The sequence below is a fragment of the Pristiophorus japonicus genome, chromosome 16, assembly GCF_044704955.1.
Source record: "Pristiophorus japonicus isolate sPriJap1 chromosome 16, sPriJap1.hap1, whole genome shotgun sequence".
Taxonomy (NCBI): domain Eukaryota; kingdom Metazoa; phylum Chordata; class Chondrichthyes; family Pristiophoridae; genus Pristiophorus; species Pristiophorus japonicus.
Window position 1 is genome coordinate 130,482,640 of NC_091992.1, and position 15,645 is coordinate 130,498,284.

Below are 15,645 nucleotides of genomic sequence, written 5' to 3' on the forward strand. Positions count from 1 at the left end.
ATCCACAATGAGGCCTTGGACAACGTGGATCATTTTCCATACCTCGGGAGCCTACTGTCAACAAGGGCAGATGTCGTTGACTCGGTCCAACACCGATTTCAGTGTGCAAGCGCAGCCTTCAGTTGCCTGAGGGAGAGAGTGTTTGAAGACCAGGACCTCAAATCCAGCTATCATTACTGGTCTATAGAGCAGTAATGATACCTACCCATCTATATGCTTCAGAGACATGGACTATATACAGCAGGCACATCAAAGCACTGGAGAAGTACCATCAACGCTGCCTCCACAAGATCCTGCAAATCCTTTGGCAGGATAGGCACACCAATGTCAATGTTCAGGAACTTCCTCAGCATCGAAGTATTGACCACGCTCCATCAGCTCCGATGGACGGGCCACATCGTCCGCATGCCTGACACGCGACTCCCAAAACAAGCGCTCTACTCGGAGCTCCGACATGGCAAACGAGCCCCAGGTGGGCAGAGGAAACGCTTCAAGAACACCCTCAAGACCTCTTTGGAAAAAGTGCAACATCCCCACGTACACCTGGGAATCCCCGGCCCAAGACCGCTCAAAGTGGAAGAGAAAAATCCGGGAAGGCGTCGAACACCGCGAGTCTCTTCGCCGGGAGCAAGCGGAGACCAAATGCAAACAACGGAGGGGAGCGCACGACAACCCGAGTACCCCAACCAACCGGCCCCTCAACCACTGTCTGCCCCACCTGTGACAGAGACTGTAAGTTCCGTATCAGACTCATCAGTCACCTTGGAACTCATTTTTAGTGTGGAAACAAGTCATCCTCGACTCCAAGGGACTGCCTGAGAAGAAGAATTTAAAAAAATGTACTTTTCATCAAAGTAAATTTCAGTCATCACGTTCTAGTTGCCTAACTGTGACCGCAGTCATATTCTGGGTCACCTTGTGTATACCATTTAATACTTCATAGATGTCGCATATTAAGTGCCAGAGCAGGCTTGAGGGGTTGTATGACCTCCTATTTCTTGTGTATTTATGTAGAGCTTAAGAATCCCTGATCTATTCTCGTAGCTTATCCCCCCCCCCCCCCCCACCAGCTGGGTTCATTCTTATTACTCGTCAATGCATGTATTTGCCTTTTTAAATGCAGTGACCAGAATGGCACACAGTATTCAAGTGAAATCTGACCAGTGTGTTATAAAGCTGAAGGATGGCCTCTATCGGTTGTTCTGATTATGTAGCCCAAAGTTCTATTTTCCTTTTTCTAGTTCTTAATGTCTTGATGTTGCAAGTTAGGAGTCTAATCTCTGTCCCATCTCTCTCAATGTATCCCTTGCGCTAATGCTTATGTTGATCATTCTTTCTTCCACCATGCAGTGCTTTGTATCTCTGTGTTCATTTTAATTTACCATTAATCTGACCAATTCCATAACCGATCCAAATCTTTATGCAAAAATTGAACTGCATCCTTGATTTATATGTCACTCACTGCAGTTGTGAATTCTATAAATAATAAACAAGGGCTGAAGTATTGAACTCCCACTTCATCCTTTTAAAAAAAAATCTGATTTCCATGGACCAATTCATTTAGTTTATGATTGAAGGCTGCTTAGAAGTGCAGATAAATTACGTCGTAGATTCTTCCACTATTTATTTTATTTATAATGTCCTCAAAAGTCAGGAAATGTGCAGGTCTTTTTAGCTGATGGACTACAGAAAATGTACATATAAAAATTTGCTGGACCAACAGTAATGTGATTCAGCAGCTAGCTTAAAACATTTAAGTGTAATTAGAAGTGATGTGGTTAGTATTAATGTCAGAGAGCAGCACACATTTAAGGCAACCTGTTCAATTGCTACCCAGTGTTTGATGAAATAACTGGCACTTTCCTGTAAGCGATAATGACTGCGATTGCATTGGCTGCATTTGGTTGATGAGATCGTTCCAAAGCACGATGATTCTGCCACCCGCTGTGATCAGGTGTTGACTGATTGTTTGCCCAAGACCAGACTTGGCCGTCAGCAGATTGATTTGACCGTCTGAGTTCTCATGGCTGTTATAAACTGTGGTGTGTGAACTTGGGCTATCCAGTCACTGCTCTATGTATATCCTGTAGCACCTTTTTTTCCAGTGAGTGTGTATGCAGCATAATGATGGTATTTTAGGTCTCTGATTCAGTTGGAGAATTTTCTTTGGACAGCTTTGAATCTACCGATGTCACGATGCTCTTGGCGTTGCAATATCGGAATTATTTTTTTAAATGTTCTCGTTATGTGGGTGACACGGGTAGACTATTTCTTACCCATCCCTAGTTGCTCTGCGAAGATAATGGTGGGTATTCTTGAACCACTGCAATCCTTGTGCTGTTGATATTCCCACGTTGGCGTTAGGTAGAAGGAATGCCCAAGTCAGAATGTTGTGTGACCTGGAGGGGAACTTGGAGGTGATGGTGTTCCCACAACATTATTGAACTTGTCCTTTGATGGTAGCGGTCACAGGGGAGGGAAGTGCTGTCGGAGTCACCTTGGTGAGTTGATGCAGTACATCTTATCGATCGCACATGCTGCAGCCACGGTGTGCCAGTGATGGAGGGGTTGGATATTGAGCCTGGTGTCAAGCAAGCAAACTGCTTTCTTCTGGTTGAGCATTGTCGCTGCACCAGCCTAGGTAAGTGGTGAGCATTCCATCAGACTCCTGACTTGAGCCTTGTAGATGATGGATATGCTTTAAGGAGTCAGTACTGTTTGTCACAGACTACCCAGCCTCTGTCCTGCTCTTGTATCCATGGTGTTTCTACGAATGGTTGGGTTAAGCTTTTGATTAGTGTTCATCCCCATGAAATTGATGGTTAGAGACTTGGCGATGGTGGTGCTTTTCAACGTCACTTTATCTTATTTGAAATGGTTATTACCTGTCACGATGTGGCCTGCATGATACTTGCCGCTTGTAAGCCCAAGCCTGGATGTTATCTAAGTCCTGCTGTAGGCTGGCATGGGCTGTTATAATATCGGAGGAGCTTTGAATAGATCTGTACATTGTGTACAGGGACAGGTAGAAATAGGATGAATAGTAACATCACGAAGGAGATGAAAAAGACAGAGCAGGTGATATAAATGTGATGCTATTTTTGGGAGTTAACTACTGTTTTCTTTCCCCTCACTCAGCCTGCACGTTTGCTGTATCGAATAGCCTTGCTCTACGATGCTCATCGTCCTCATTTTTCCATTATGACTGTTTCTGTTGGTGACCTCAACACCCAGGTGGTACAAGATGTACCCGAGAACTGTCAGGAGTGGCTTGGAGGAGGAAAGATGGCTCAGAATGGAATGGACCATTGTATATATAGAGTCAGTGTACAATTCAACACAGAAATCTTTGGGACTTTTCGCCAAACTGTAGTTTTTGACTTTGGGTCTGAACCCGTCCTGATGCAAAGGATTATGGTGGACGCTGCATCAATAGAAGGTACGAATTTCATTACTTCTGCTGTCTACGCACATTACTTGCTGTTTATTTTCAGCTTTGGAAATGCGATGACTTGTTGAAGAATCTAAGTAAGGACTCGTGTGTCTCCTATGGCATTTTTGTTGGTGCCATCCTGAAGGAGATCCGTCCAATTAGATTGTTACATAGAGTATAAAGATGGAAAGAATGTTGGCAATTAATAGGTTAACAGACTCATAAAAACAGAAGAAAAATCAGTGATAGGATAAATACAACCATTAATTTTCCCCTCTTGAGATCTAATTGTCTGCAACAAGCCTGATTTTGCAACTATTACTTCACTTGGTAAATTCGTACAAACACATATCAGTCTTTGAGTAAAGAGGCTTCTCCTGACATCTGTTTCAAATTTACTTCCACCTAATTCTCATCTCTGTAGTCTGTAGGGACTTAAATCTAAACAAAGCAAACTATGTAGGTATGAGGGGCGAGTTGGCTAAGGTAGATTGAGAAACTACATTAAAAGGTATGATGTTCGACAAGCAACGGATAGCATTCAAAGAATTAATACATAATTTACAACAAATATACATTCCTTTAAGGCACAAAACCCCATAAGAAAAGTGATCCAACCTTGGCTAACAGAAATTAAAAAATAGTATTAGATCAAAGGAAGAGGCATATAATGTTGCCAAAAAGAGTAGTAAGCCTAAGAATTTGGAGCATTTTAGAATTCAGCAAATGAGGACCAAGAAATTGATAAAGGAAAAATAAAATGAGAGTAAACTAGTGAGAGACATAAAAACAGACTGTAAAAGTTTCTATAAGTATATAAAAAGAAAAAGATTAGCCAAAGTATATGTGGGTCCCTTACAGGCTGAGACAGGAGAAATTATAATGGATATTAAGAAAATGGCAGAGAAATTAAACACATACTTTGTGTTTGCCTTCACAGAAGAAGATGCAAAAAACTTGTTGGAAATAGTGGAAAGCCAAGGGTCTAGCGCGAATGAGGAACTGAAAGAAATTAGTATTAGTTAAAAAATGGTACTGAAAGCCAATAAATCCACTGGACCTGATGGCCTACATCCCATGGTTTTGAAAGAGGTGGCTATAGAGATAGTGGATGCATTGGTTGTCGTCATCCAAAGATCCATAGATTCCAGAACGGTTCCCATAGATTGGAAGGTAGCAAATGTAACCCCACTATTTAAGAAAGGAGGGAGAGAAAACGGGGAACTACAGGCCAGTTAGCCTGACATCAGTAGTGGGAAAATGCTAGAATCTATTATTAAGGACGTGATAATAGGGCATTTAGATAATAAGATTGGGCAGAGTCAACATGGATTTATGAAAGGGAAATCATTTTTGACAAACAGACAGTTTTTTGAGGTTGTACTAGCAGAATAAGTAAGGGGGAACCAGTGGATGTCGTGTATTTAGATTTTCAGAAGGCATTCGATAAGGTGCCACACGCGGTTATTAAACAAAATTAAGGTTCATGGGATTGGGGGTAATATACTAGCATGGATTGAGGATTGATTAATGGACACAAAACAGAGAGTAGGAATAAGCAAGTCATTTTCGGGTTGGCAGGCTATAACTAGTGGGGTACTTGAGCCTCAGCTATTCACAGTCTATATCAATGATTTGGATGAGAGGACCAAGTGTAATGTATCCAAGTTTGCTGATGATACAAAGCTAGGTGGGAATGTAAGTTATGAGGAGGATGCAAAGAGGCTTCAAGGGGATGTATCATCATCATAGGCAGTCCCTCGAATGAGGATGACTTGCATGCACACCAAAAGGGATGAGTTCACAGATGTTTCAATGAAGGACCGATATTCCAGACCTGAACTCCAATTGAAGGGGTGGAAGATGCCTTTGCGTTGATTTTTTTTTTAATGTGTGGTGACCGTTGCACATCAGTCATCACATGGGTTTGACAGAGCTAGGCCTTTATCCAGTGGCAAGGGTTAACCAGGACGACTGGAGACCTGCTCTGCTGCACGGACCCAGTGCGCACACATATCGCAGTGTGGGCTGGCCCGTGCTGCCCCGGGCCCTCGGCTCTTCTGGCCCCCTTACACTCATTTGCCACAACTCTGCCATGATCTCTCGCCACTCCTCCGCCACAAACATTCGCACCTCTGCCACGATCTCTCTCCGCATCTCAGCCACGATCTCCCATTGTTCCTCCGCCTCAATCACTCGGCGCACCTCGACCATGATCTCTTGCCGTTCATCCGCCCTGACCTTCCCGCTCCTTCGCTGTACCTGGGCCCCGCCGATGTTCCTGCCCACGCACCAAACAGCGACCTGGGTTTTGATGATGTCACCCAGTCGCCCACCTCGAAATCGTGGACAAGAACATGGCAAATGGAATATAATGTGGAGAAATATGAAGTTATCCACTTTGGTAGTAAAAATAGAAAAGCCGAGTATTTTTTAAATGGTGAGAGATTGGGAAATGTTAGTGTTGAGGGACCTGGGTATACAGCAAGCACTTAAAGCAAATGGTAGGTTGGCCTTTATTACAAGAGGATTTGAGTACAAAAGTAAAGATATCTTACTGCAATTATATCATCATCATAGGCAGTCCCTCGGGATTGAGGAAGACTTGCTTCTACTCCTGAAGTGAGTTCTTTGGTGGCTGAACAGTCCGATACGAGAGCCACAGACTCTGTCACAGGTGGGACAGATAGTCGTTGAGGGAAGGGGTGGGTGGGACTGGTTTGCCGCACACCTCTTTCCGGTGTCTGCGCTTGATTTCTGCACGCTCTTGGCGTTGAGACTCGAGGTGCTCAGCGCCCTCTCGGATGCACTTCTTCCACTTAGGGCGGTCTTGGGCCAGGGACTCCCAGGTGTCAGTGGGGATGTTGCACTTTATCAGGGAGGCTTTGAGGGTGTCCTTGTAGTGTTTCCACTGCCCACCTTTGGCTCATTTGCCGTGAAGGAGCTCCGAGTAGAGCACTTGCTTTGGGAGTCTCGTGTCTGGCATGCGGACTATGTGGCCTGCCCAGCGGAGCTGATCGAGTGTGGTTAGTGCTTCAATGCTGAGGATATTGGCCTGAATGAGGACGCTGATGTTGGTGCGCCTGTCCTCCCAGGGGATTTGTAGGATCTTGCAGAGACATCGTTGATGATATTTCTCCAGTGACTTGAGGTGTCTACTGTACATGGTCCATGTCTCTGAGCCATACAAGAGGGCAGGTATTACTACAGCCCTGTCGACCATGAGCTTGGTGGCAGTTTTGAGGGCCTGGTCTTCAAACACTCTTTTCCTCAGGCGACCGAAGGCTGCACTGGCACACTGGAGGCGGTGTTGGATCTCGTCGTCGATGTCTGCTCTTGTTGATAGGAGGCTCCCGAGATAGGAGAAGTGGTCCACAGTGTCAAGGGTCGCGCCGTGGATCTTGATGACTGGGTTGCAGTGCTGTGCGGCGAGGACAGGCTGGTGGAGGATCTTTGTCTTACGGATGTTTAGCGTAAGGCCCATGCTTTCATACGCCTCAGTAAATACGTCGACTATGTACTGGAGTGCAGCCTCTGTACGTGCGCAGACGCAGGCGTCGTCCGCGTACTGTAGCTCGACGACAGAGGTTGGGGTGGTCTTGGACCTGGCCTGGAGACGGCGCAGGTTGAACAGGTTCCCACTGGTTCTGTAGTTTAGTTCCACTCCAGCGGGGAGCTTGTTGACTGTGAGGTGGAGCGTGGCAACGAGAAAGATTGAGAAGAGGGTTGGGGCGATGACCCAGGTCCAGACGTGGATTGGGTCTGTGATGGATCCGTTGGTAAGGATGGAGCGAATACATTCATCTCTCTCATTTGGAGGGAGGAGAGCATGCAGGGGAATCTCAGAGATGCAGTAATCGTGACCATCTTTAAAAAGGGGACAAGTCTGACTGCAGCAACTACAGAGGAATCTCCCTGCTATCAGCCACTGGGAAAGTTGTCGCTAGAGTCCACCTCAACCGTCTTCTTCCCGTGGTCGAGGAGCTCCTCCCCAAGTCACGGTGCGGATTTCGTCCCCTACAGGGCACAACGGACATGATTTTCGCTGTGCGACAGCTACGGGAAAAATGCAGAGAGCAGCGCCAGCCCTTATACATGGCCGCCTTCGACCTTACAAAGGACTTTGATACTGTCAACCGCGAGGGTCTATGGCGCGTCCTCCTCCATTTCGGCTGCCCCCAAAGGTTCGTCACCATACTCCGTCTGCAATTATGTAGGGCCTTGGTGAGACCACACCTGGAGTACTGTGTACAGTTTTGGTCTCCTTACCCAAGAGAGGATATACTTGCCATAGAGGGAGTGCAGTGAAGATTCACCAGACTGATTCCTGGGATGGCAGGACTGTCGTATGAGGAGAGATTGGGTCAACTAGGCCTGTATTCACTAGAGTTTAGAAGAATGAGAGGGTATCTCATTGAAACGTTTAAAATTCTGGATAGACTAGATACGGGGAGGATGTTTCCCCTAGCTGGGAAATCTAGAACAAGGGGTCACAGTCTCAGGATACGGGGTAGGAAATTTAGGACAGAGATGAGGAGAAATTTCTTCACTCAGGGTGGTGAACCTGTGGAATTCTCTACCACAGAAGGCTGTGGAGGCCAAGTCACTGAATATATTTAAGAGGGAGATAGATAGATTTCGAGACATAAAAGATATCAAAGGGTATGGGGAAAAAGCGGGAATATGGTGTTGAGATAGAGGATCAGCCATGATCATATTGAATGGCGGTGCAGACTCGCAGGGCCGAATGGCCTACTACTATTTTCTATGTTTCTATACCCAGGAGTGAGTTACAGGCTGGAATCTAATCAAGGGGTTTGGGGGGGTTTATATATAGAATAACAGATACCTGGGAGTGAGTTACAGGCTGGAATCTAATCGAAGGGTTCGAGGGGTTTATATATAGAATAACAGATACCTGGGAGTGAGTTACAGGCTGGAATCTAATCGAAGGGTTTGAGAGAAGTTTATATATAGAATAACAGATACCCGGGAGTGAGTTACAGACTGAAATCTAATCGAAGGGTTCGAGGGAGTGCAACAAAGGTTCACCAGACTGATTCCTGGGATGAGGGGATTGTCCTATGAGGAGAGATTGAGTAGATTAGGCCTATATTCTCTAGAGGTTAGAAGAATGCGAGGTGATCTCATTGAAACTTACAAAATTCTTACAGGGCTTGATAGGGTAGATGCAGGGAGGATGTTACCCCTGCCTGGGGAGTCTAGAACCAGGGGTCACAGTCTCAGAATAAGGGGTTGGCCATTTAGGCCTGAGGTAAGGAGAAATTTCTTCACTCAAAGGGTTCTGAATCTTTGGAATTTTCTACCCCAGAGGGCTGTGGAGGCTCAGTTGTTTAGTATATTCAAGACAGAGATAGATAGATTTTTGGATATTAAAGGAATCAAAAGATATGGAGATAGTGCAGGCAAGTGGAGTTGAAGTAGAAGATCAGCCATGATCTCATTGAATGGCGGAGTGGTGGCCATATGGCCTACTTCTGCTCCTATTTCTTATATTATGTTCTGTGCAAGTTAATTATCACTTTTTTGGATGTATAGAATCAAAGATATCTCATGATACAAAGAAACCTTTCAGCTCAGTATGCTGTGCCAATGCAGCTATCTACTCTGTATTTCCCATTTTCTTGCTCTGTTCCTATACCCCGGCCCTGTTTCCTGCTTTTCCTATCTCCTTTTATATTTTTTACAACTGCTGATTTCTTTCCCGTTTAAATGTTATGATTGTATCGGGTTGTTAGTGAGATAGCAGAAGACTGCAGGGCGACAGACAGGTACTGTGATACTGCACTCCATATTCTAATAACCCTTTGCATGAAAACATTGCTTTCACCGCAATGTTCTGCTTCTAGTATTAATCCTAAATATATATCTCTCGCTCATGATTTACCAGCCAGTGGAAATAATCTTTTACTATTTACCCTCTCCAGCTTTTTCAAAATGTTAAATCTCATCATTATCATAGGCAGTTCCTCGAACGAGGATAACTTGCTTCCACACGAGTTCACAGATGTTTCATTGAAGGACCCGATGTTCCAGTCCTGAACTCCAATTAAAGGGGTGGAAGATGCCTGTGCGTGAATTTTTTTTAACATGTGGTGGCCGTTGCACATCAGCCACCACACGGGCTTGACAGAGCTAGGCCTTTATCCAGTGACCAGGGTTAACCAGGACAACTGGAGATGTGCTCTGCTGCACGGAACTAGTGTGCACACATATCGCAGTGTGGGCAGGTCCGTGCTGCCCGTGGGCCCTCGTCTCTTCTGGGCCCCGTACCCTCATTCGCTGCACCTCCACCACAAAAACATTTGCCGCTCCTCCGGCCCCGATCTCCCGCCGCTCCTCCGGCCCCGATCTCCCGCCGCTCCTCCGGCCCCGATCTCCCGCCGCTCCTCCGGCCCCGATCTCCCGCCGCTCCTCCGGCCCCGATCTCCCGCCGCTCCTCCGGCCCCGATCTCCCGCCGCTCCTCCGGCCCCGATCTCCCGCCGCTCCTCCGGCCCCGATCTCCCGCCGCTCCTCCGGCCCCGATCGCTCCTTTTCTGCTTTATCTTGTCTCAAAGAAAAGAGTTTTCCATGGTATACATATCTTCTCATCCCTGGTATCATCCTAGTAAATCTGCGCCTCACCTTTTCCTTGTCTCCAACGTCCTTTCTATATGGAGGGTGCCCAAAATAGCGCATCGTCCTCCATCTATGGCCTACCTAATGTCTTGTACAGGTTCTGCATCACCGAACAAGAACAATTTGACATTTTATTTTTTGATATGGAGTGAATCAGAATCAAGTTGAGGTGGAGTGAGGTTTACTGCAGATCTTTCCCTATTCGTTCACTTAAACCCTTGCAGAATAAACCAGTTTGTTGATTTATGTTTAGCCTTGTCTCATCAAAATGTGAATCAGTCTAGCTTTTGGAAGTTTAGAGAAGCACTCATGGCAACACATGCAAATTTACAGTATCTGGTACATTTAACAAGGGGATTTATTGTTATTAGCCTAGTTCATGTGATTAGATATTGAGCAATGAAGTTAAACTCCTGCTCTACTAAAGGGAGAGACCAGTGATATTGAACTGGATAGAATATCTAGAGCAGACCACAATTTGTAGCAACTTTATACTCTTGGCTCCCTTTATTATGTTTTGGAGGATGGCAGTGTTTTCATTGCATCCAGGGGTAGCTGCTATGAAACCTTTCTGCCGTGGGTTGAGTTCCACAGCTTCAGAGAGTCTTCACGATGATAGGCCCGATTGCAATGGGCCTCCAATTATCGATATTCTTGTTTATAAATCCCTCCATGGACTCGCCCCTCCTTATCTCTGTAATCTCCTTTAGCACCACAACCCCCCCCCCCCCCCCCCCAGACATATCTGCGCTCCTCAAATTCTGCCCTCTTGAGCATCCCTGATTCTAATCGCTCAACATTGGTGGCTGCGCCTTCTGCCCAGGCACTAAGCTCTGAAACTCCCTCCCTAAACCTCTCTGCATCTCTACCTCTCTCTCCTCCTTTAAGACGCTCCTTAAAACATGAAGGGGAAATCATGTTTAACTAATTTACTGGAATACTTTGAGGATATAACGAGCATGGTGGATAGAGGTGTACCGATGGATGTGGTGTATTTAGATTTCCAAAAGGCATTCGATAAGGTGCCACACAAAAGGTTACTGCAGAAGAAAAAGGTACGCGGAGTCAGAGGAAATGTATTAGCATGGATCGAGAATTGGCTGGCTAACAGAAAGCAGAGAGTTGGGATAAATGGGTCCTTTTCGTGTTGGAAATCGGTGGTTAGTGGTGTGCCACAGGGATCGGTGCTGGAACCACAACTGTTTACAATATACATAGATGACCTGGAGGAAGGGGCAGAGTGTAGTGTAACAAAATTTGCAGATGACACAAAGATTAGTGGGAAAGCGGGTTGTGTAGAGGACACAGAGAGGCTGCAAAGAGATTTAGATAGGTTAAGCGAATGGGCTAAGGTTTGGCAGATGGAATACAATGTCGGAAAATGTGAGGTCATCCACCTTGGAAAAAAACAACAGTAACAGTGAATATTATTTGAATGGGGAGAAATTACAACATGCTGCGGTGCAGAGGGACCTGGGGGTCCTTGTGCATGAATCCCAAAAAGTTAGTTTGCAGGTGCAACAGGTAATCAGGAAGGCGAATGGAATGTTGGCCTTCATTGCGAGAGGGATGGAGTACAAAAGCAGGGACGTCCTGCTGCAACTGTACAGGGTATTGGTGAGGCCACACCTGGAGTACCGTGTGCAGTTTTGGTTACCTTACTTAAGGAAGGATATACTAGCTTTGGAGTGGGTACAGAGACAATTCACTAGGCTGATTCCGGAGATGAGAGGGTTACCTTATGATGATAGATTGAGTAGACTGGGTCTTTACTCGTTGGAGTTCAGAAGGATGAGGGGGTGATCTTATGGAAACATTTAAAATAATGAAAGGGATAGACAAGATAGAGGCAGAGAGGTTGTTTCCACTGGTCGGGGAGACTAGAACTAGGGGGCACAGCCTCAAAATACAAGGGAGCCAATGTAAAACCAAGTTGAGAAGTAATTTCTTCTCCCAGAGGGTTGTGAATCTGTGGAATTCTCTGCCCAAGGAAGCAGTTGAGGCTAGCTCATTGAATGTATTCAAATCACAGATAGATAGATTTTTAACCATTAAGGGTTACGGGGAGCGGGCGGGTAAGTGGAGCTGAGTCCACGGCCAGATCAGCCATGATCTTGTTGAATGGCGGAGCAGGCTCGAGCGGCTAGATGGCCTACTCCTGTTCCTAATTCTTATGTTCTTATGTTATGTTTTTATACCTCTTTAACCAAGTCTGCCGTAATTTATTCTTATGTGGCTCGGTGTCAAACTTTTTTCTTGTAACACTCCCGAGAAGTGCCTGGGGACGTTTTACTTCGTTAAAGGCGCTATATAAATACAAGTTGTTGTTGTATACTGCTGATTTACCTGTTTTATTTAAAGTCATTGTTGGTGTAGAGTCTGAGTCTAAGTCTGATGAAGTGTGTACTCACTTTGCTTTTTAAAAAGAGGAGAGCCATGGTGTAGCAAGTGAACTATTCTGGTAGCAGGTGTACAGAGCAAGGGTTCTCTGTTGAGATCCTTGGGTGTCCTAATCGTTTACCGAGATATTGGGCAGTAGCAAGATGCATTCTGGATCATAGGTCAATGAAGTCCACTCACTGGATTGGTTACTGCCGCCGAACCTGAGAAAATATCGATTGTAAATATCCCAAAATGTGACACCAGACCTGATGATGGATAGGATGGGTTTCAAGCACAGCTCTTGGTCGATGCCACAATTTTTGCAGTCTGGTTCGGCTTTGATTTTAGTCAACTCTCCTATCTCTTTCTCTGGCTCAGCATTGATTTGTGTCTGATTGTCGAAGGCCATGGTTTTTCTACATTAAAGGTGCAAGTTGTTGAGTTGGTGGCAACCGAGGAGGGTAATAGAATCAGTGAGAATTTAATGGAAAGCGTGAGGTTTATGGCAGGAACTGAAAGCAATGGCTCTGGCCTTTTGATGTTCAGTTGGAGATATTTCTGTCTGGTAAGCAGGCAATCTGCCGGGACAGAGATGATCACGGTGATGAGAATGCTGGAGAGGTAGAACTGGGTACCATCAGCCAACATTTGGGAACTCACCGCCCCTTGCCTACAGATGATGTTACTGAGTAAGGGCCCAAGGATAGATTCATGGAGGACCCCACAGGTATGGTGGTAGCAAGAGAAGCCGTTGCTGGGGCAGTACTTGCTGCATTTGGACAACTTGTGTTTATATTGCGCCTTTAACATAGTAACACATCCCAAGGTGCTTCACACAAGCCTTGTCGGCAAGATTTGCCACCAGGCCACATAAGGAGACATTAGAACAGCTTGGCCAAAGAGTTAGCTTTAAGGAAGCGTTTCAAAGGAGGAGAGAGAAGCGGAGAGGTTTAGGGAGGGAGTTCCGGAGCTTGGGGGTTAAGCAGCTGAAAGTACGGCTGCCAATGGTGGAGCGATGTGAGTCAGGGATGTGCGAGAGGCCAGAATTGGAGGAGCACAGAGATTTCGGAGGGTTGTAGGACTGGAGTGATGGGGAGGAGCGAGGCCACGGAGGGATTTGAAAACGAGAATGAGAATTTTAAAATCGAGCTGTGCCGGATCAGGACCCAATTCAGGTCAGCGAGCACATGGAGGGGAGGAGGAGGAGGGGGGGTGGGGGGGGGGCCACGGCAGAGGTGATGGGCGAGAACGGGACTTGGTGTGAGTTAGGATATGGGCAGCAGAGTTTTGGATGAGCTCAGGTTTACGGAGGACTGGAAGGAGCAAAACCATCTTGAGGGCAGTCCAAAGCAGCTGACGCTAGAGGAGAAGTGATGGAGGTTAACCATATCAAATGCTGCAGAGAGGTCCAGAAAAACATTGAGGGATAGTGTACCATGATCACCGAATGTGTCATTTGTGACTTTTCCCAAGTTGTTGATATGATGGAAGCGAGATTGATTGGATTTGATATCGGTGTTTTACAAGGAATAGGTATGGAGCTGGGAAGCGAGGGCACATAAGAACATAAGAATTAGGAACAGGAGAAGGCCATCTAGCCCCTTGAGCCTGCTCCGCCATTCAACAAGATCATGGCTGATCTGGCCGTGGACTCAGCTCCCTGTACAGTTGCAGCAGGACTTCCCTGCTTTTGTACTCCATCCCTCTCGCAATGAAGGCCAACATTCCATTCGCCTTCCTGATTACCTGCTGCACCTGCAAACTAACTTTTTGGGATTCAGGCACAAGGACCCCCAGGTCCCTCTGCACCGCAGCATGTTGTAATTTCTCCCCATTCAAATAATATTTCCTTTTACTGTTTTTTTTCCAAGGTGGATGACCTCACATTTTCCGACATTGCATTCCATCTGCCAAACCTTAGCCCATTCGCTTAACCTATCTAAATCTCTTTCAGCCTCTCTGTGTCCTCTACACAAGCCGCTTTCCCACTAATCTTTGTGTCATCTGAAAATTTTGTTACACTACACTCTGTCCCCTCTTCCAGGTCATCTATGTATATTGTATATTGTAAACAGTTGTGGTCCCAGCACCGATCCCTGTGGCACACCACTAACCACCGATTTCCAACCCGAAAAGGACCCATTTATCCCGACTCTCTGCTTTCTGTGAGCCAGCCAATTCTCGATCCATGCTAATACATTTCCTCTGACTCCGCGTACCTTTATCTTCTGCAGTAACCTTTTGTGTGGCACCTTATCGAATGCCTTTTGGAAATCTAAATACACCACATCCATCGGTACACCTCTCTCCACCATGCTCGTTAAATATTCAAAGAATTCCAGTAAATTAGTTAAACATGATTTCCCCTTCATGAATCCATGTTGCGTCTGCTTGATTGCACAATTCCTATCTAGATGTCCCGCTATTTCTTCCTTTATGATAGCTTCAAGCATTTTCCTCACTACAGATATTAAACTAACTGGCCTATAGTTACCTGCCTTTTGTCTGCCCCCTTTTTTAAAACAGAGGCGTTATATTAGCTGCTTTCCAATCCGCTGGTACCTCCCCAGAGGACCTTCAAGGACCTTGGGGAGGAAATGAAGGTTAGAGATGGGAAGTACTTGGAGAGGGTGGTGATGTTTAAGGAGGGTGAGTGATTGTGATTTTGAAAGGGAGCGACGCAGAGAATTGGGGCCGCGTGTTAAAGAGATTAACTTCTGAGGAGTCATTGGGAACAGGTGATGCACTTGGAGTTGCTGCTCCGGGGAAAGCCATGAATGGATGCTATGATAGAACTGCCAGGGAATACCAAGGGAGCTACATGGGAGATTGTGGTCTTGAGGGATATGACCCTGGGAGATGAAGTAGGCTGAGGAGTCGTGTTGAGTGCAGCAAGATACAGGGGGGCATGGTGCTGGAGATGGGAGGAAGTGATAGCTTGATGAGATGAAAATTTGACTATGGCTTGGAGAGTGGGGAAGCTTTGGAGTTCCTTCACGGAGGTGCTTCTGAATGCAATGGACCAACATGTACCCATGCAAGCAAAGGTACCATGCTTAAAGGCACTCCTGCCTGGTTTAACGGGACCACCAAGCAACTTATAAAGAAGAAAAGAAAGAAATTAAGATCATGAAAGAAAATGGCACAGAATTAAGATGGATTCAACACCAAAAGACATGCCTGGAGTGTG

The 15,645-nt window shown here is 45.9% G+C and overlaps 1 protein-coding gene across 4 annotated transcripts in view; it reads left to right on the forward strand.

Annotated features, from left to right (window-relative positions):
- helz (helicase with zinc finger) overlaps positions 1-15,645 on the forward strand; it is a 295,601-nt gene that overhangs the window by 87,077 nt on the left and 192,879 nt on the right. For all 4 annotated transcript variants that reach the window (XM_070857885.1, XM_070857888.1, XM_070857887.1 and 1 more), the window contains exon 10: positions 3,139-3,439. In XM_070857885.1, coding sequence (XP_070713986.1) covers positions 3,139-3,439 — 301 coding nt within the window. The remainder of the gene's footprint in view (positions 1-3,138; positions 3,440-15,645) is intronic.